Source organism: Anoplolepis gracilipes, chromosome 11 (genome assembly GCF_047496725.1).
Source record: "Anoplolepis gracilipes chromosome 11, ASM4749672v1, whole genome shotgun sequence".
NCBI lineage: Eukaryota > Metazoa > Arthropoda > Insecta > Hymenoptera > Formicidae > Anoplolepis > Anoplolepis gracilipes.
Window position 1 is genome coordinate 11,435,072 of NC_132980.1, and position 20,655 is coordinate 11,455,726.

General features: G+C 40.9%; 1 protein-coding gene and 1 long non-coding RNA gene across 6 annotated transcripts in view; one reads left to right on the forward strand and one right to left on the reverse strand.

Annotated features, from left to right (window-relative positions):
- The window catches only part of LOC140671408 (uncharacterized), a 28,377-nt gene extending 25,672 nt beyond the window's left edge, over positions 1–2,705 (forward strand). Inside the window, exon 5 of the long non-coding RNA XR_012047716.1 lies at positions 308–2,705. This is a non-coding gene — a long non-coding RNA (uncharacterized lncRNA). The remainder of the gene's footprint in view (positions 1–307) is intronic.
- The window catches only part of Gaba-b-r2 (gamma-aminobutyric acid type B receptor subunit 2), a 38,179-nt gene extending 17,954 nt beyond the window's left edge, over positions 1–20,225 (reverse strand). The window contains exons 1-3 of one of the 5 annotated variants that reach the window (XM_072902666.1): positions 20,116–20,225; positions 18,293–18,397; positions 9,051–10,143 (exon numbers count right to left, since the gene is read on the reverse strand). In XM_072902666.1, the coding sequence (XP_072758767.1) occupies positions 9,051–9,461 (411 nt within the window). In that variant the 5' untranslated portion in view covers positions 9,462–10,143; positions 18,293–18,397; positions 20,116–20,225. Of the gene's footprint in view, positions 1–9,050; positions 10,144–14,115; positions 15,050–18,292; positions 18,687–19,270; positions 19,856–20,115 lie in introns of those variants that run through there. The other 4 variants (XM_072902668.1, XM_072902667.1, XM_072902669.1 and 1 more) reach the window with 4 other exon arrangements.
- Between the last annotated feature and the right edge of the window lie 430 nt (positions 20,226–20,655).

Sequence of the window (20,655 nt, forward strand, 5' to 3'; positions counted from 1 at the left end):
TAAAAGACGAGTCGAAAGCGAAAGCTCGTCTAAGATATTTTCATCAACGGAAAAATTTCATATAAATATTTCATTCGTTTGAAAAGAAAAAGAAAAAAAAGAAAAAAAAAAAGAAATTGCGTATAAATATTTTTAATCAATTTAATATTACATGTGACGTTTACTATTGAAATATTACATTTAATATCACGCGCACCTTTGAGTGATATAATGTACGCTGCTTCCTCACTTACGACTTTACAGAGTATTTGCATCGAGATGGAAAGTGATCGTTTCTTATATCGAAAACTCTCTTTGATATTTGCAGAATCAACAAGTGTTTGTTTGTATTGGGGTACAGCCGGAAAATAGAGAAAAAACGAAGGACACAGTGTTACGCCAAATCGGTAGAGGATGAATATTATCGGTAAGCTCTGCATTATCTCTCAATTAACAAACCCGCGAAAACTCGCGAAGAATAAAAATTGGGATATTAATAACAAACGGGCACAAACAGGCCGATTTTATTAATGTCGGAAAGGAATTTAGATTATATTAATATACAATGTAACGGCTTTTCTTTTATCAAAATAAAAGAGGTATTTTAAATATTTCCACGGAGGGGGAAAAGTTTGTTCTCGTAAGTTAAACTTTTGCAGAAATAAATATTTAACTATACTTAGACCATAGAGAGTAATGGCGCTCTAAAATAATTATTATCAAAATGCCGAACAGAATGAACGAATCTTTTTTTTTTTTTTTTTTTTTTTTCGAGCTGTGAGTTATTTCCACGGCGGACATTCGTTGGTATCGGCATCGCGTATTCCGTTCGAGTCTACATGCTTCGTTGATATATCAGCACCACTTTTCGAGTGTTCTTTTTCACGTGGAAATTGATTCCAACGCTATCGTTACCTTCTTTTTGTGCACGTCGCGACGTGCGAATGAGCAGATGACCCCGTTTCGAAGACAAGATGTAATGGGTATAAGATGTAGATATAATTATACAGATGAAAATAGGAATTCTGGTCGGTTAGAAACGGAACGACGTCTCTTTTCCCCGAATATGAGACGCTGAATTTATCATAGGTAGAGTCTGAAATATATCTGCAATCTATTGGGATTATTTCTCATAATAGAGAAAAATTGCACAATTTTTCTTCTCACTCGAGTAATATTGTTTTTTAACCACTCTCGCCGCTACATTATCATTTTCCTTCTCGCATTTTATTCTTCGAATTTCGTTGCACCCGATTATTATTTTTTAATTAATCCAACAACGCGAAATCTTCGAAATTTTTTGAAATTACCTTTATATATATTTATGTTTATATTTTCGTTACCTACATGATTCCGTCTTGCGTCTATCGCACGTTCCCCTCTATTTTGCATTGATTTTCGATACATTGGTTATCACAATAGAGATAAAAATTCGCCCTCGGAAAATTATGTTACGAAAGAGAATCGCGTAACTCGAGAAAGAAACTCCAAGTTTATTAGTTGACGATCGCTGTACTAGAATTGAAAAGAAGCCGGCGAGAAAGGGAGAGGGAAAAAAAAAAAAAAAAAAAAAATAAACCCAATCTCCCGTTTGAAATGCAACGAAAATAAGGAGAGACGCGTCGCTTTAACGACGTCGAACAATGGGGCTGCCACATCTGTTGTAGCGAGCGGTATTGTAAGCGGGATAATCTGTCACTTTTACGGAAGAAAAAGGAGGTATCTCTTTTTACACTCGCGCGGACCTGCCTCGAGTTAAATCGAGAAAAGTGATATCGATTCACGGACCAGAGGTGGGCGAGTTTTCTTAATCTTACGATTGCGTGTCGCGAAACGCCCCCTTCGGAAGTGAAGCTCGCCGGATTTCTTCTCGCGTGAGAATGGGAAGAATTAATTTCAAACAACATCACCCCCGCCCCCCCCATCCCTCTCTGTATTGATTGCGCCATCGAATTAATCAAATTCAATAGCGCGTATCGTATTGGTGGGGAAAAAAAAAAAAAAAAAAAAAAAAAAAGGGAAGGCAATGAAAAACACTTATACAGGAACGGTTTTCGTGTCTCTGTACGTGTATTTATTGTAACAACACTGGTGTAGAGAGTATATTTCAAAGTATACACTCGGTGGTCTTTAGGGGCTACGTGTACTTTGTGATTGTAAACAATCTTTCACAATATCCTTTCGACGCGAGTAATCGGAAGCGATTAATCTCTCGCCGTCTTTAGTTACAAGCTTCTCCACTTTTTGTCGTCGGCATCCTCGAGAAAGTCTAGACTCTCATAGTTCGATGTCCCGATGTCTCAGCAGATTTTTCCGAGCGCGAGCCGGAAGTGTCGTAAATCGCGACGTCGATTCTTCGAGTTCAGCGAACGAAAAAATTATGTTGGGGGTAGAAAGAGAAGAGAGAGAGAGAGAGAACGAGAGAAAAAAAACGTCGTTTCACGGTTGTTTACCTTCCATTACGAGAAAAAAAGAAAGAGGGGCGGAGGGAGGGGGGAGATAATACGTAACTATGCGGACCAGCATGTTAAATACATGTACATTGCATTGCACATCTGGTTTTATCGAAAAATACGTCGTGTATAATTTTGTTGCATTCCTTCGTTCCGGTCAGCGGACGCTTTGGATCTAAAGCGCGTGCATAAAAAATTTCCGACAGATTAATTTTTGCGATCCGTTCGTGCTGTCAGTTTTGCGAGAGAGTTTATATCATCGAGAAAAAGTAATGGTAGTCTTTTCTTTTTTTTTTTTTTTTTTTCTAGATCGATATACCAACTCGTGTATATTTTTCAGAAGGAAGAGAGAGAACGATAGTATGATTATATATATTTCGATACATGTTAAAAAAAAAAAAAAAAAAAAAATTACATTTCTCTTACCATTAAATTCTGCGCATGGAGCACAGCGCGCTGAATATTGCACCCTTGTTGTTTACCCCTTTGGAAATCCTTTTCGTTTCGCGAAATGAGAAAACTGTGATTCACAGCCGCTGTCTCGGCTCGACGACTCACGCGTACGTTACATACCTACATACATTGTTTTTCATAAGCAAAAGCATCTCGAGCGGCCCCTCCCCTCCTCCCCTTATAACGCGCGTCCGCATACATTTCCATCCATAATTTAAAGCACGCGCGAGCGCGAACGCGTGTGAATCCGCGTCGCCTCCCTCGAATGAAGACAAGGAGGAGAGGAGGGGGGGGGGGGGGTGGTGGTGGTGGTGGTGGTGGTGAGGGGGGAGGGAGAGGACCTAATTCCGCGAGACTCGCGCGACTCCGTATGTGGGATGTGTCGCGTATGTACGGTGCCAGACGCTATGTACGTACATATAAAGGTAAACGTAAAGTTTCTGCCTCAAAGTTGCAGTCGCGGTCGCGTATCCTTGACTCGGTGTGCACTCCTACTTCTCGAAGTTTTCTCTGCAATTTCCGCACGTCTACATAGTAGAGGCGAGACTCGGAGGCGTCTCCGTTGTGTATGCGTATAGGTATATCGCGTATAGACGCACATAAACCTCGACAAACCTCGATGTTTAGGGTTTAGGGTCTATTTTTTTTTTTTTTTTTTTTTTTTTTTTTCAGTGAAAGAATATACATGCAAAATATATAGGGCAAACTCGGGTAAGATGGCCATAGTTTTTTAAAGTGCAAAAAACGTACTTTTATTTGCGTTATTCTTTTAATGGCGTTTGACATGTTATCTTCCCTGAAGCTTAAACTACGTAATATTATCGAAATTAAAAGGAAAGTATTTAATAGAAATTTTATATTATTAAAATGGTACAACATAGGCATTGACCATCTTACCCAACTTTTAAAGAACAGATGGCCATAATATTTATAAAAAAAAATGGTGAAAACGAAAATAAAAATTATAAGCCATGTAACAATTTACATATCTTTATAATGTGTCTAACGTCGATTACGATAGCTTAACTGTCATTTATTCGACGTTGTAACAGTTTTTAGTAGACCCATGAAAAACTTTGATCAGGTAGTCAGAGGTAAAAATATAACACAGACAATATCGTTATTTCGAATAATGTATGCACGTAAATTAATGTAAATATCGATTATCTTTGATAATGACTAAAAAAGCGCACTATGATTATTGAAAAAATTACAGCCTATGACCGTCATACCCTAGTTTACCCTATATTAGCGGTTTGGCGATTTCGCGATTTTTCGAGGTTCATTCGTTCTTCCGATTCGAGAAAATCGCGAGAAAATCCTCGCGGAATTTGCGGCGATCGTTGCCATCGCGGTGGCGGTAAACAACACGATAAATCGTCCCGCGTCGATAGCTCCTAATTCAGCGGAAATTGAGATACAAGTGGCGGTTGCTGCCTGGATGTATCGACCGATGCGATGCGCAACATCGGTTGCGACGGCTGGCAAAGGCAAAGCCTCGCGATTCTCTGTCTCTGTCTCTGTCTCTCTCTCTCTCTCTCTAGCTATCTATCTCTCGGGGGACAATGCGTTCACCCGTCAAATATTCGACAGATCCAAATGCGTCGCATCTGGGCGACGAGTTTTGCTCGATGCTGTGATTTCGTTGCGAATTTAATTCTTGATCCGCCGTAGATAGGGAAAAACATATCACGCGTCCCCGTTACCGTATATTATTTCGAATAGAGATCGTTTTGACGCGGCCGTAATGAAAAATGTATGAAGAGTCGGAATGACCAAAATTGCGTTACAACTTTGATACATTTAGTGGTTCCGAGTGTATTTTAATGCATAATGCATCAGAGTTGACGCACGAAAAAGTCAATATCAACAAAAGTTTTATCAGTAATTAGCCGAGTTTACGCACTTTGTATATAGTATATTTTCTTTTTTTTTTTTTTTAATAAAGTGGCACGACGATAGATACTCCAAATATAAATAAAATGTTGTTAATTAATAAATTGTTTTAAATTAATTCTCTTTTTTTATTTAATTTTTTGCCATTGTACCTTTTCAAAAATTTAATTATCAGTTACAAGACGAGTACTTTTACACGGCAGCGAAAATGCTGTCGAGAACGCTTCAAACTTCAGTTACATTCTTTTTCAATTGATGCCATTCTAAATGAATTAATATAATCGTTTAATTAATTAGAGTTGTGAAAATATTAGTAAAACGCAACTAATAATCAAATATTATATTAATTAATATTATTTCAAACAGACAAGTAAATATATATATATACATGTACATACAGACTCAACTTTATTATATCTTAACATAGAGAAATATTATGTTATTACAATTAACATTTTTAACCCACTAATTTATTAAAAATATGATGAAAAATATCATTGTGTGGATCTCTCTCTCTCTCTCTCTCTCTCTCTCTCTCTCTCTCTCTCTTTTTCATTGCAGTATTATACGCTGAAAAAATTTTAATGACAAAATCCGAGACGCGAAATTTTTCCAGAAAAGAGAGGCGCTTAACGATAGATAATGACATGAGCATGTCGCATACATGGCCTGTCGCTATTTTTATGCACTTGACGTCGAGACGCTACCGCGTGATAATAATAGCGTAGCAAAATAACTTTTCAGAACATAATAACGTTAATATCGGGCTACCTCTTTTCGTGTAGCAATATATGCAAATCAGATTTGATATACCTGCTTAAAAACTCGATAAAAATGTGTGCACACACACACACGCACACGCACATACACACACGCGCGCGCGCGCGCACACACGCACACGCACACGCACACATGCACAAGACTCGTGATATAATCGAGTCATGTTTTTTGTTCATGAATATATCAGATTTCTTATTTAATATTTTCGATAAATTTTTCATCTTTTCATATTCAATTTCTCTCACACAAGTTTTTTATCGATAAAAACTGATTCATATTTCTTGACCTAAATTTCAGATTGTATTTTCATACGATAGCGTTTGTTGCTATTTCTATTACCTTTATGCAGATTTTTATGCAGATATAATGTAAGAATATTTTCATATAAAATATAAAAAGATTTATATATTATTTATTGAAATTATAAATTGTGAATTGATTTAAATTTTAACAGATCGATAAGTTGGATAAAAAGATATATACGTTTATACACACACGATATAAATATATGTAATATGTACTTGCTCAACTAATTGTAAGATATGCATAATTACAGATAAAAAAAGTAAATATTCTTTTGTATTGATAACAATTATTGACATAATTGAGACCATATCGTTATAATCTTCTATAATTCTTTGGAGTGATTTCTTTAACTCTTTGCGCTACAAGTATCAATGGTTTTAAAATTCTAATCGTTTAATTAATTTTTATTTATTATAATATATATATATAAATTAATTATATTACATTTTCTCTTTTTCTCTTATATTATTTTATATAGAATTACATTATATAATATATAACGTGAAAATATATGAGGAGAAACTAAATATAATATAAAACATGCTATTAAAGTAGTATTATCAAAGTTTTGCAAAATGCGAAAAAGCAATGGGAGTATATTGAGCGATATATGTATGTTTTTTGATGGCGGGAGATGTTTCTTTCTATGTAAGAGTCTGCGTATTCATTGTGTAGGTTATATTCTGTTTTCAGTGCGGCATGACTACGAGTATATGTGGGTTTTATGCGTACCGATAGAATATGTCGGGTCCCTCGACAGCATTAGTTAGCTCGCGCCGAACATAGTTTTGTTACGTTACGTATTTCCAAAGGGACTTTTCCAATATATAAAAACTCAATACCTACATATAATTTAGTTATATTTAGTTTATGACAGTTTTATCATACATATATATATATATATATATATATATATATATATATATATATATATATATATATACTTTTAAGAGATTTTTATATAGACATAACAGAAAATGCAGTTTAATTTAGAGTTTTATTATATTTATAAGAATTTTTTTTTATAAATTAATTATTTTTATAAATACATAATTATATACTTTAAATTTATTATTTTTAATAAACAAGTAAAAATAAGAAAAGAGAAGTTTAGGAGGTTTTATAATAATATATATCCACAATATCCGTTGATTGTATTAAACAAATAACTAAAGAGAGAGAGAGAGAGAGAGAGAGATATGACACTATATATAAATTTCGTGATAATATATAATTAAAATATTTGAATATTTAAATATTTTACATGTACATACATAGTTTTCTATGTATATGATAATTATATCTTTTTAAAACATTTATTGCAACTTTATACATACAGCGATCTTTATTATCAGTAAATTATTTTTAAACAATTTTCGCAATTTTTTTTTTAAATAAAATTTTTATAACAACAAAGAGGTGATAATTATACCTATGTTTATTATAATATTTTTATAATATATTTACATTATTCTGTAATATATTTAAATTTTTATATATTCGTGGATAATTTTATGTGTATAATTATCATTTTTCCTAAAATATTTATTAATTTAGTAATTTCTATGCGACGTCGTATTATCAATGAATTATTTTTGCGAAAGAATTTTTGCCATTTCTCTTAAAATAAAATTTGTATAAAAACTCTTTTTTATATAACTAAATTTATTTTTTACTTTACTCTACATATATTAAATTTCAAATGGAAATACTGTTAAATACATTTATTGGTATTGAAAGCTTGTAAGTTATTAAAAATGAAATGGTATTTTATAATATTTCCTTCTTTTCGAGCTATTAAAATTTAATGTTTGTTTTAGCCAGGAAAAGCTCCGAAAAATATATAGTAAATAATATAGCAAATGATATAAAATATATATATATATATATATATATATATATATATATAAAAAAAGTATGACAAATCTTGAAAAAAATCTGACTACTTTCAAGATTTCAAAAATATATCTAGAGAATGACGAAATAAGAGAGATATAAGCATATAAGTGAGTTAATAATTTATTAATTTTCGATCGGCCATGTTATTTCAGTTACGGCGAGGTAAGCCGAATCTCCAGTGGCTCCAAGTATCTCTCTGAATCACCACTATTAAATATCATTACTTATTTAGTAGTTGAGGCTCCATGACTACTCTTTTCTCCAAATTGTACCTGTCAGACCTTTATCAACTGATCCTTTACATTTTAGAAAAAGGTAAGGAAGATAAAATATTCATATAAAAATCATGCAAAAAGTCTCAAGAATGTGGACCAATCATTGATCTCATTCCAATTGCGAGATTGAGACAAGTATAATTGAAGACTGACACAAATATCTGGATTGATCAGATAACGAAATCATCTTCGACAAAGCACAAGAATTTATCTGCGACACTAAAAGAAGTCAAACAGATATAATAAATTGAAAAAAAAAAAAAAAAACGAGAAAAAAAGCGAGATAAGATATGGAAAGAGTGCGGTAATGTATTTATAAAAAAAAGGGAACAAATATTCATATTAATAAAAACGGAAAAGGAAAAAGAAAAGAATCTGCATTAAGAATTTAATTAATTAGATACTTTTGCGAACGCTAAAGTAAGAGGAATGTTTGAAAAATTGTGATTGACTCGGCATACACAGAGATGGTACTTTAATCGCTTTAATTCCTTACGCTATCTTAATTTGCCATTTAGTGTAAATACAATATATATACACGCGCTACATTCGAATTTCTTTATTGAGTAATTTTTAATTGCCAACTTGTCAAGGTAATTGTGTCAAGTGCTTTTACAAATCTTGAATTTGATGTAATTAAATTCGTAAAAAGAATATATATATATAAGAATATATATATATATATATAATTTCAAATGAAATTAAAACACAACGTTTCCTTTTTTATTTGTAGAATTAAAAAATCTCTCGAGCTAAGAAAAGTTTTTTCTTTTTTTCGGAATAAAAAAATCATCGCAACAAAAGACATCTTTGCGGATCTCGACAAGCCAGCTTATAAGAAAGATTGTATTGCAGCATCATTGCGCCAACCGTGTCGGTCTCGAAAGCAATTACATCTCTCGAGAAATAAAGAAAAATTCCATCTCGGTGAAAAAAATTGCTCTCCACGTCAATCTAAAGAATTTTCCCAAACATTCCTCGTATCATATCTATTCTCCGGAGAACTCACCTCCGTGTCGTTCCACCACATGTGCAGCCGATAGTCCCTGAGTATTGTCGGGTGTTCGTTGATGTGCTCCACGGCGAGCTTTACCGCGGGCATGACGCCGCGCCCGATGTGACCCTCTGGCACGTGGTTACCATAGGGGAAGAAGCCAGCGATGTAGACGTCGCGCTTCTTGCTGCCGCCGAGATTGATCGGCTTCTGGCCGGCGCACTCGCCGATCAACAGGAGCCAGCAGGAACAGCAGACAACCACGGCCAACAGCGCCAACGAGCGACTCGTCGTCGACCTGTCGCCGATCATCGTCGCCGCTGCCACAGGGATTTCCCCGTCTCCGTCTCCGTCCCCGTCCTCGTCCCCGTCCGTCCTCTTCATCCGGTCAGTCCCGACGACATCTCGCGACGCGCGCACTTTCATCTCGCGCCCTTCCGGGTCACTAGGCGTAAGCCCACTGACGATAAGCCCCGCGCGACGCTCGTCGCCGCTCGTCCACCAGCTTCCGCTCTCATGACGAGGCGCGACACACCTGAAGTAGACACTCGGATACGATTCCGCGATCGATTTCTTACAACGATCGCTCTCCGAGTAACGAGCCTTGCATCTCGCGCCGATCAATACCAACGTCGAGGCATAATTATTTACCAAGATAACTGCCGATAATTACGATATTTGCAACGAATCCCGTGACGACGTCCGCCTCGGAAAATTCCCGAAAAATATAACCGAGCACGAGTCTAGGGTTTCAACGAGAATTTAACGAAGCCCCGGTTAAACGAACGGATCCGGATCGTCACGGAAGGGCTTTGTGCGCTCCGATACGGCAGCAACGGAAAATTGTCGATATTTCGTAAAGGGCATGCATGTCGGGGGGACGGCGAAGGGAGGGGGGGGAGGAGGGTAGGGGGGCGGGGGAAAGGGAAACGCGTTTCTTTATTCACGAGTTTGAATTTTGTGTTCTACAACCGGGCGAGATGTCGTCATAAACGTCGCGCCTCGGTAATGCTCGGAGGCCTTTATCTCCAATGCTTCATTCCAGGCGATTGCACTTTAACGCCGCTCGTGTTTCATCGTCGCCGCAACTGGCATCCCCCGGTTGCATCTGCAAACAGAACCCGAGTCAACTGGTTATTTGTTTTGCCAGATTAGAGCGAGGAGTCTCTCTCTCTCTCTCTCTCTCTCTCTCTCTCTCTCTCTCTCTCTCTCTCTCTCTCTCTCTCTCTCTCTCTCGCAACTTGGGAGAGCATCAAGTAAATCAAGAACAGTAGTCAGTTTTTCATTGTCTCGTCTATTTCCGACAAGTGGAGTTAGTAGAAGCTTCTGGGAAGGTTAATGAAGATTAATGAAGAGCATCAACAAGGAAGGTTAATGAAGAATAATGAGATTAATGAAGAATTGGAGTCTCGGCAAATCTCTTATCCGCCAAGTATAATCGTCGACTTTAATTTTACTTTCGACACTCGTTTCTTTATTCCAGATTAAATAAATAAATAAACAAACAAACAAACAAATAAATACATACAAATGCGTTTATCGCGTTATTCGCTTAAAATCGCCTAGAGACGATCCTCTCTCGAGATAAGCCACTCGAGTTATTATTCTTGTTGTTACGATACGTGTCGACCCATTAATGCTCGAGCCGTAACGTCATATCCGAAATTAAAGCTTGATCTCGTTTAGCATTCTTGCTCGACAGACGGTGAAGCGTTTAAGGACGCGATCCTCTCCTCTCCTCTCCTCTCCTCTCCTCTCGCGCGTTATCAAAGTAAGATAAATAAAGTTCGAGATTCTATCTAAAGTTTAATCCGAGGCGCCTATCGAGCTGGGCAAAGGGATGAGACCACCGCTTTACATTGTCGCTGTTAACTTATCGGCTCCGACCTGGCCCACTTTCCGCCATCATTGCGGCCGTATTTGATCCGCGCGTGATCCTTCAAGAATAACATATCCTCGGGGCAAGCGGGGCGAATTTAGCGTCCCCAGCTTTCCGGCGACGTTCCTCGGATATTTGCCCGGATGACCCATCATCGCGGGTGTAGCTTTTATTTTAGCACATGGGGTAAACTAGGGTATCATGACCATAGGTTGTAATTTTTTTCAATAATCGCTACATAAGTGCGCTTTTTTCAGTCATTATCAAAGTCATAATCGATATTTACAGTAGTTTATGCGCATATATTCGAAATAACGTTATCACATGAATCTTGTATCATATTTTTGCTTCTGACTATCTGACCAAAGTTTTTCATGGGTCCGCTAAAAACTGTTACAACGTCGAATAAATGACAGTTAGGCTATCGAAATCGACGTTAGACACATTATATAAAGATATGTAAATTATTACATGACCTATCATTTTTATTTTCGTCTTCACTATTTTTTTTATAAATATTATGGCCATCTGTTCCTTAAAAGTTGAGTAAATATTATGGCCAACGCTTATGTTGTACTATTTTGATAATATAACATTTCTATTAAATACTTTCCTTTTAATTTCGATAATTTTACGTAATTTAAGCTTCAGGGAAGATAATATGCCAAGCATATTAAAAAAATGATAAAAATAAAAGTATATTTTTTGCACTTTAAAAAACTATAGCCATCTTACTCGAGTTTACCCTCTATATGTATGTTCTCAAGTAGGCTTTCATTTTGCTCCCCTCCTTCGAACAATAAGAGTGTCTTTTCTCTGGAAACGGGCGGAAAAATATTTCCGAACCGCGAGAAGAGGGAGAGGGAGAGGGAGAGGGAGAGGGAATCAAATAAATCTATTTACGTTCGCGCCAGCGGCGAGAGCGAAAAGCGGAAATGCACCGTTCTCCTTGTGTGTGCGATAAAAAATTGCCGTCCGTTTCTCCACTGGGAGAAAAAAATCTCATATGTTCGAATGGAATATATATTTCAGTCACGGCCAGCGAAAATATAAAGCTATTCCCCGTAAATTAATTTATACTGCACTATATTATACGGCACTATTATTTTATCGAAATTTAACGACATCGATTGTACGAGTGTCTTACAGGATTGTCGGATGGCGCGAGGGATGATTGGCGAAATTGAGATGGAAAGGGCCGGCTTAGGGCAAAGAGGATTGATGGCGTTGTTCGAAACGGGCAAGATTGTATGGATGTTAATAGTTTAGGAATGTATCCATAATGAACATGAATTGAGGTTGATGCCGCTATGAGAAAGAGAGAGAGAGGAAAGGTTAGTCGTAATATTTCGGGAATGTGTGAAACATATCTGCCAACGCGATACATCTGCAAAATGAATTATGCTCGAAAAGCAGGGAGGTTTTGCTGTTGTTAATAATTGAGAAGTATGGCGGAAACGCGCGGTGGAGGTCGCGGCTAGAAACTTTTTTATGGGGATCAGCACCGGGGTTGGGGGAAAAGAAAAAAAAAAAAAAAAAAAAAAAAAAAAAAAAAGGAGGAACAAGACGAGGGAGGGAGGAAAATAGTGGAAAGAGTCAACGGCTCTGCGGACGCGATTCGCCCTACTAAATTTACACGCGGATATACCCTTTTATTTTTAACATGACTGTTCAACTTTGGAAAGCCGGATATCTCCAAGTTTTCCTCGGAGATAATTTCTCCGCATTCTTCTTTCTTTTTTTTTTTTTTTCTTTTTTTCCTAGTTGTCGACTTTTGTTATCGCGGACAAACTTCTCGTGCACTTGATAAACATTCGCGAGAGACTTTACGTTCATTCGTTAAATTTGGACGGAAAAACTTCCGTAAGAATGTATGCGTTACAAGGAGAGCCGCGAAAGAGTGTATATGTACGAAACTTTCTTCAAAACTATGTTGAATCTGATAAGTTGGGTGGATCGCATGGCAACATTAACGGAACAACCGTTTCACTCAACGAGATTTCAAAGTTGTACCGGACAATAATTTTAACCCTAGCAAAACTAGACAAACAAACAGACAGAGAGACAGACAGAAAGAGAGAGAGAGAGAGAGAGAGAGAGAGAGTGTTGAAACAATAATTTCAAAATGACTTATTCTAATTTTAATTTGCAATAATTACTTTTTTAGTCTATTTCTTCTTATTCCTATAGATTGAATAAAAATCCAAACTTGTTTCTGTTAAATCCTTTTACGATAAATTGAATAAAAAGAGAAAGAGAGAGAGAGAGAGAGAGAGAGAGAGAACGATTTCAAGCGAATCAGACGTCGAGTTTCCGCGAAATTAGAACTATGAAATTTGAATTGCGCTTCGATCGCGTTTGGCCGACGAGACGCGTCAAGAACTGTGGCTCATAGAACGACCTCGTACAGTACTTGAAATGACGATCGATGCGATTGCCAGTTGACTTGCTACCTTTTAGAAACGTCGATCGTTCCAACATTCTAACGGGACGTAGAACGCGACGTTTATTAAAGCGTTCGTTGCCTAAAGCAGTGCTCGTCCAGAGTTTCTGCAATGATGCGCAATGAAATTTAAACTTTCTAGGCGAGGATCTAATCAGAATTCTGGGAAGATTCTGCTCTCCGAGCGCGATATTAATACAGAAAGTAAGTTGCTCCCCCGGTCCATTCAAACGTCACCGACCTCGTTGGCATTAACGAGGCGGAAGTGGCCTCGAAATAATTCAACATCCTGTTCGCTCGTTGCCTCAGGACTCTTCAGAGAAGACTTATTACGATGATTATGCAATTATACGAATCATACGACCGTAAGAATTTTCGCGAGAATTCATTACGCTAGTTATATTGGAGTCGGATTAAATCTGTTGATTCACGAGAATACCGAATGAAGGAAATAGGATGGCGTGAGAGTTGGACATTATAAAGTCTCTCGTGGGGATATATATATATATCTCTCTCTCTCTCTCTAAAGGTTAAATGTAACGTCGATACATTTTTAATCGCGTATCTCTCGGGCCATCGCGCGATTCCCGTTTCACGAGCAAATCGTTATTCGGCGGCATTTAACGTTCAATGGATTCGTTTGAGAGAGCCACTTTCCAGTCTCATTGTCAACAATCTCGACCGGTGGCTTCAGCGGCACTTTATATGGAAAGAGAGAGACAGAGAGAGGAAGCGCGGTATTGTGTCGTGCCAAGTACCTTGCCGAGATGACCTACAATTGCTGTTTAAGTGGTCCGGTACGAAGCCAATTATTACATAGTCGTAAACGGTCATGTTCAATTTCCGGTCGCGAAATACCGGAAGGAGAGCCTTCGGGGTCGCCCCCGAGACGATAAAGGGCGCTGTCCTGTGTCGCGCGTTCGGCAAACAGAAATGCGGCGCATTTTTCTTTTGTTTTTTCTTTTTTTATTTCTTTATTTCTTTTTTATAGAAAAACTGATAATTTCCGGAGACGAACAATTTCGCTCGAGCTTCTTCCGTCACAAAATTCCGTCGCGTTACACATCCCTCTCTCATTGTGTGTCTCGACTTTTTTTCTTTTTCTTTTTCTTTTTCTTTTTTCATGAAATGCATGCCGTTCCTCTTCAGGGCAGAGACTATTTTTACCTCTCGCCGACAACGATTACTTCTCGTTCCGACCGAGTATAATTCTTCTCTTTTCTTTTCCTAACATGGCAATTCAACCGTTTTTATACGGCGAGTGGGAGGGGAATTTGTTAGCTCGATTCTCCGTCGCACTGTTTCTCCAAGAGTATCCTTTCCAGGGCGCGCACAGCCACTTTAACCGAGAGTATAGCCCTCGGCGAAGGTGCCACTGTCGAGACGCTCCCGAGATCTTCAGGGCACACGCAAACACTTTTAGCGACCTTTTCAGCTTCGATAATGCGAGAGCTCTCGCCGCGGGGCGGGCAGAGGAATATCATTTTCACAATTTAGCTCGGCGGTGTTTATTACCGCCGTCGCGATATCGAACGCGAGCGAGTTTAGATACTCGGGAAGGGGCAGAGAGGGAGGCAGAGAAGGAAGGGGGCCCCGTGTCCGCGCGCCCCTCTCGCACGTGAAACGCTTCGCCCCGCGTGCGCGCATTATATTCGACGAAAATTTCGAATACGATGGCGTTTCGATAAAACGCAATTCTATCGTTGCGATATCGTTACAAAACAAAAAAAAAAAAAAAAAAAGGAAAAAAAAAAAGAAAAAAAAAAGAGCCGAAGAATTTCTACGCGCGCTACGCGAAATCCGACTCTGTAAAATACCGAAATTTTAACCGCTCGTTTCTCGTATTGGCGAATAAAACGCAAGAGAGGAAATATTCATATAACTATAAATTTAAAAATACATTTTTTTTTAAATAAGCACAACAAACGCAACTTTTTAATTTTCATTTTTAAATCTGCCCTTGCTGTACGCATATATATATATATATATATGTATATTACATATATGCGCGTGTGAGTTTTATAAATTTTTGCAAACCGATACACCGACTGATAAAAAAAAAAAAGAAAACTATATATACATACATATATATACCACAGTCTCGATTTCGATACGCTAAATTTTACACTGCATGCATATCGCATGCTCTTTGGCCCTATGGGAAGTATAAATTGCCTTCGAGAACCGATTGTCCCTAAATAATTAATCTCGTTGAACCGGCCGCCGCGACCGCACTATTCGTTTCGCGACGAATCAATATCGAATAGCAAAACTGTCAAAAATAAAACTATCTAGTTGTTGAATCGTCGGGGGAGGAAAGAGAGAGAGAGAGGTGCGGGGGAGAGGGAGGGGGGAAAGGGAAAAGTTGAAAAATGGTGGCGAACAGAGTCCGCGGCGCAGTTTGTCAATTTTTCACGCGATCGCGCCTCGGCCATCGCCTTTCGCGGAACTTGTTTTCTTCGAGAGAGAGAGAGAGAGGGAGAGAGAGGGAGGGAGGGAGAGAGAGAGAGAGAGAGAGAGAGTGCGACGCGACTCGGCGGCCGAATGCTCGCTTCTGGCGCGTCTCTCTCCCACCCTTTACATCCGGAAGTAGGTCTGGAAGAATCTACCGAGATAACTTCCCCTCCCCCGGACAGAGGATGTGCTCTCCCTTCTATCGATCCCGAAAACAAATTCGGGGACACACGGTCCGAGGACTGTAAAAAATTGACCAAGTGTGCGCGGCGACGCTCGCTCTCTCTCTCTCTCTCTCTCTCCTCACATCAGTGCCGGCCAGTCATGCGCGTCAACGTTTAGCTTAACGTCGCTCGCTAACCCCTCTTTAACCCCCCTCGCTGTCTCTCACCCTGAGCCTCTATTTATAGGAAGAACAATTTCTATTCTTCGCAACTAGCTTCGGTGCGCGCGACACAGGACAGGACGGAGAAGAGAGAACGGAGAACCGCCGGGAATCTCCCCGGGAATTTTTCGACGGATAACACTGTCCAGCAAAGCATACAAGACGATATCTTTAGCCCTAAGGACCTTATGCGCTTGGCAAGTTTCAAGTTGTTTTTCCCTCTCAGCGTTTTTCCCCCCTCGCGTTTTATCAAGATTAAGCCGCCGGAATAAAATATTTACAATCCCTGATCAAAAAATCGGAATTCACATTTGGGATGTAAAATATAAACGAAGGGTAGGAAAGGAAGGAGGAAGGGGGGGGAGGGGGGAAATAGTACCGATAAAAAAAAAACCCATAATTTTAAAAGCTATACGTTTGCCCGTCGCAAATGGGGAGAAAGTACGTCCATGATCGAGTAGGGTTTAAGAGTCGGGGCAGCATTGAATGATCCTCGTCGACGTGATCGTTTGTAAGATAGATATCGCGGACAATGGGCATTCATGTACCGTTTCTCCTCTCTCTCTCTCTCTCTCTCTCTCTCTCTCTCTCTCTCTCTCTCTCGTCCTCTCGAAGCAGCTCAGGGCAATCTCGATTTCTGCGACTTATCGCGGGCGGTAATACACTTGTCGAACGGTATCAAACTACTTGGCGCGTCGAAGCCGCGATTGTTCGCTCTTCGATCTCTCCTCTTCAGTATTATACACGGGATAGCGCTTTCATGAAAGTCAACGGAATCGCGTAACCGTGAAATCTTGATTGGGGCTTTCTCGTCGCGCGAAATGAATTCAACGTGGAGGAAGGGAAAAAGAAAAAGTAAAAGGAAAAAAGAAATAATAAAAGGAGAACTCGGAGAAAGAGATTAAGATAATCTGTGAATATTAAAAATCCTCTGGCGCGGATATAGCATCGTTTAAAAATATCATAGTGAATATAAAAAATGCAATAACTAAACTGTCGTTGAAAAATAAGCGCGAATCCGTTCGCTTCTCCGTTCACCTCCGTGTGATAATCGAAAGTTTTTTTTTCCTTTTCTCTCTTCTTCAACGAAGCAGCGTAGGTGGCTTAACTCTCGTATAGCGACTTACGCGCGTCACGCGACTTAATTAAAGCGGCATGGAACGCTCTGTCGTACCGCTACTTAATCCATTCATAATTTCATTACGTTTCGTCATGGAGTAATTAGATAGATTAAACAGATAGAATTGAAAGCGTGTACGCGCGCATCTCTAATTAATCCTAACGAAAAATAGACTGGCTTATTTCTCTATATGCCGCGCGTTCCTTCCTCACCTTTGATCGCGAGTATTCGTCGTAAAGGGCGACATTTATTTTTCATTTCTCGCCAGGACGTACCAGTACGTTTCACAATAGAGCATGCGTTATCTATCGATCATCAGCGAAGGCTACCGGTGCTATGAAATTTAATAAAACATCTCGACCAAGATACGTCGACGCTTGCAATCGTTGCGCCAACTACTCTACATTTCCATTAATTGCGTTACACGATTAATCGAATATCGTATTATATGCCGATGCCGCTATATCGAGATAGCAATAGCGCAATAATGCAAAATTTCATTAATTGTAATACAATTAAAGTAAATATTGAGGCTTTGCGCCCGCACGGATGTGAGTGTCAACGACCGCAAAACTGAATTACGGTTTTAATCCCTTTACTCTTCGGATACGCCAAATGAAATTTCACGTTTATTCCAACAATTATAAAGCAGCGTCAAATTCTTTTCTCAAGAGAGCGGCTCTCCTTTCCTACAATTCTATACTCTCACACATTTTCGTAAAGCGGTAATAAATCTGCAAATCCAATTCCGACTTTTAAATCTTTTCCCGCTTCTCAAATTTATCAAGATCGAGTCTCAAAAGTTTCAACGTAACGGTAATGCTTGTAAATCGGATATCTAATTCCGAGCGTGTGCATTTTTTTGATCTTATCAATTTACAGAAAGAAATTTCACCTCTCTCTCTCTCTCTCTCTCTCTCTCTAACACGCGACAGTGACAAAAGTCCAAAAGTCTATCTAGCAAACCAAGACTTACCGTATCGATCCGTAATCGTTCTTGATTCCTCTTCTTGCGCTTTCGCGTGCCGCGCGGATCCTGTAATAGCCCATGGAGGCACGAAATGCCTTGCCTTCGCAGTGCCTAGTAAGGAAGAACGTGATCTCGCGGGTAGCACTCGGGGCCGATTATCCCGTCACACCTGGCGCAGCGTTGAATTGTCATACGCTGCGTATCTCGCGCGCCGTCATCCCCCGAGTATCGCCAATTCGCCGGGCCGACGAAATCGCTTAACGCCCGGAAATTAACTCATTACGATAGCATCGTTGAACGAACGCGCGTGGCACAAGGGGAAAAAGATCGCCCGTCGTATATATATATATATATATATATATCTATATATCATATATATACCACCCCGCGCGTCTTGTGATCCTCTACTCCCGGACTCTGATCTTCTCTCTCTCTCTCTCTCTCTCTCTCTCTCTCTCTCTCTCTCTCTCTCTCTCTCTCTTTCTCGTGTCTTTGGTCACCTAATATGACCGGCCACCGGTCAACAGTAATTCCCCGAGCAGCGGAGAAATTAATTACGATCCGTGCCGACCGCGCCGACCAATCGTCGCGCGCCTCCTCGGGATCCTCGCGGGACCTAGCGCGGAATGTAATCTTCTGCCTCCTCCCCTTTACCCGATGGGATCGGCGTGCCAGAGAGAGAGACAGAGAGAGAGAGAGAGAGAGAGAGAGAGAGAGAGAGAGAGAGAGAGAGAGACAGAGAGAGAGAGAGAGAGAGAGAGAGAGAGAGAGAGAGAGAGAGAGAGAGAGAGAGAGAGAGAGAGAGAGAGAAAGATATATCACGCGTTATCCAAATTGACGAGAAAAAACGTCTGGTTTGTGCGAGCGTGCGACGTAATTAACACGATGCTCTCTTAGCGAGCATGCGGGCTCTGTCGTCACATATACGTACGTACGCACGCACGCACGCACGCACGCACGTACGCGCGATGTCGTGATACACACCTGCTGCGAAGCGAACCGCAGCAGACCCGACACTTGGCTTCACTTCTCTCGCGAGGACGCACGCGGTGGTGGAGGCTCGACCAGGCACGACCGGCACTCGACGGATCCAACCGCGACACCACCGACCGCCGTCGTCGACCGCTAGCCAGCTGACAGGCACAAGCTCGACGGGTCGCGCGTGCCAAAGCACGGGTGATTGACCGGGTTAGACGCGTCAACGTGGATCAAGGTCCGCAGAGGGGAAGAGAGGCAAGAGAGAGGGAGAGGGAGGGAGAGGAAAAGGACTCGGCCGCACGTATACAGACGACCGAACGTGCGAAAAAGGAATCTGACAAAAAAAAAAAAAAAAAAAAAAACGGAGTAGACGAGAAGAGAGTGGGCGAGAGACCGCGCGCGAACAAACTCGCGAGACCCACCACCGCGCGTAGCCGTATATAGACGGGACGTCTAGAGACGGGCCGCAAGGTTAACCAGGGGATAGGGTCGATAGGGGGTTTCCCCGCCGTCGCCGTCACCGTCGCCGTCGCCGCGTCCACGCTCCACGCGCCGTCCAAGGGAAGGCCGTTCAGGCCGCTCGCTCGCTCGCTCACGCGTCTCGCGTCTCGTGTCTCGCGTCTCGTGTCTCGCGTCTCGCGTCTCGTGTCTCGTCGCGCCTATCGCGCGGTTTTACTACTCGGTTGCTGGCGACGTCGCGGCGACCACCGGCGGTCGGCGGCGCGACGTCATCGCCACGACGACAGCGATCTGTGACGCCCTTCGCGCGCACCGCGGCCGTCTCTCTCTCTCTTTTTTTCCTTATCTCTCTCCCCTCGAGGAATTTCCACGCCGCGACGTCCTCCACGTACCGCTTATCGGGTGTGCGAGCGCGCGAATGCCGCCGCGGTCTCAAGAGCGATAGGGATCGATCACGCCGCCACGACGGCGCTCTCGCACGGTCGTCCGCCGAACTGACGAGCCACCCTGAGAACTGCGGGCTGGCGGGCTCACCGAACTCGCGGCTATATCCCCTCCCAACCCTCTTTGCCTACCCTTCCGCCGCGCCGTATTCTCTGGCCCGACTATATCCTACCACGCTTCTTCCAACCCTCCTCGCGACTACACCCTCGTTCTACCCTCCCTTTATCCTAGGTATGTACCCTCTTCCCTCTTTGCTCTCTGCCGCGAAGGGGCGCTCCGTTTATCCCTTCTCTATCCCCGCTCTATCGCGGTCGTCCCTCGTCCTCTCCTCCGGCTCCGCGGGGAGATCCCACCTCTCCTCTCCTCTCCTCTCCTCTCCTCTCCTCTCCCCCCACTTTGCTGCCAGTGAGTAGAAAGAGGCTCGATTGGGTCCGCCACCGTCCGCCGTCCGCCGCGCGACCTCACATTCTGACTTTGTTCTATCCGTG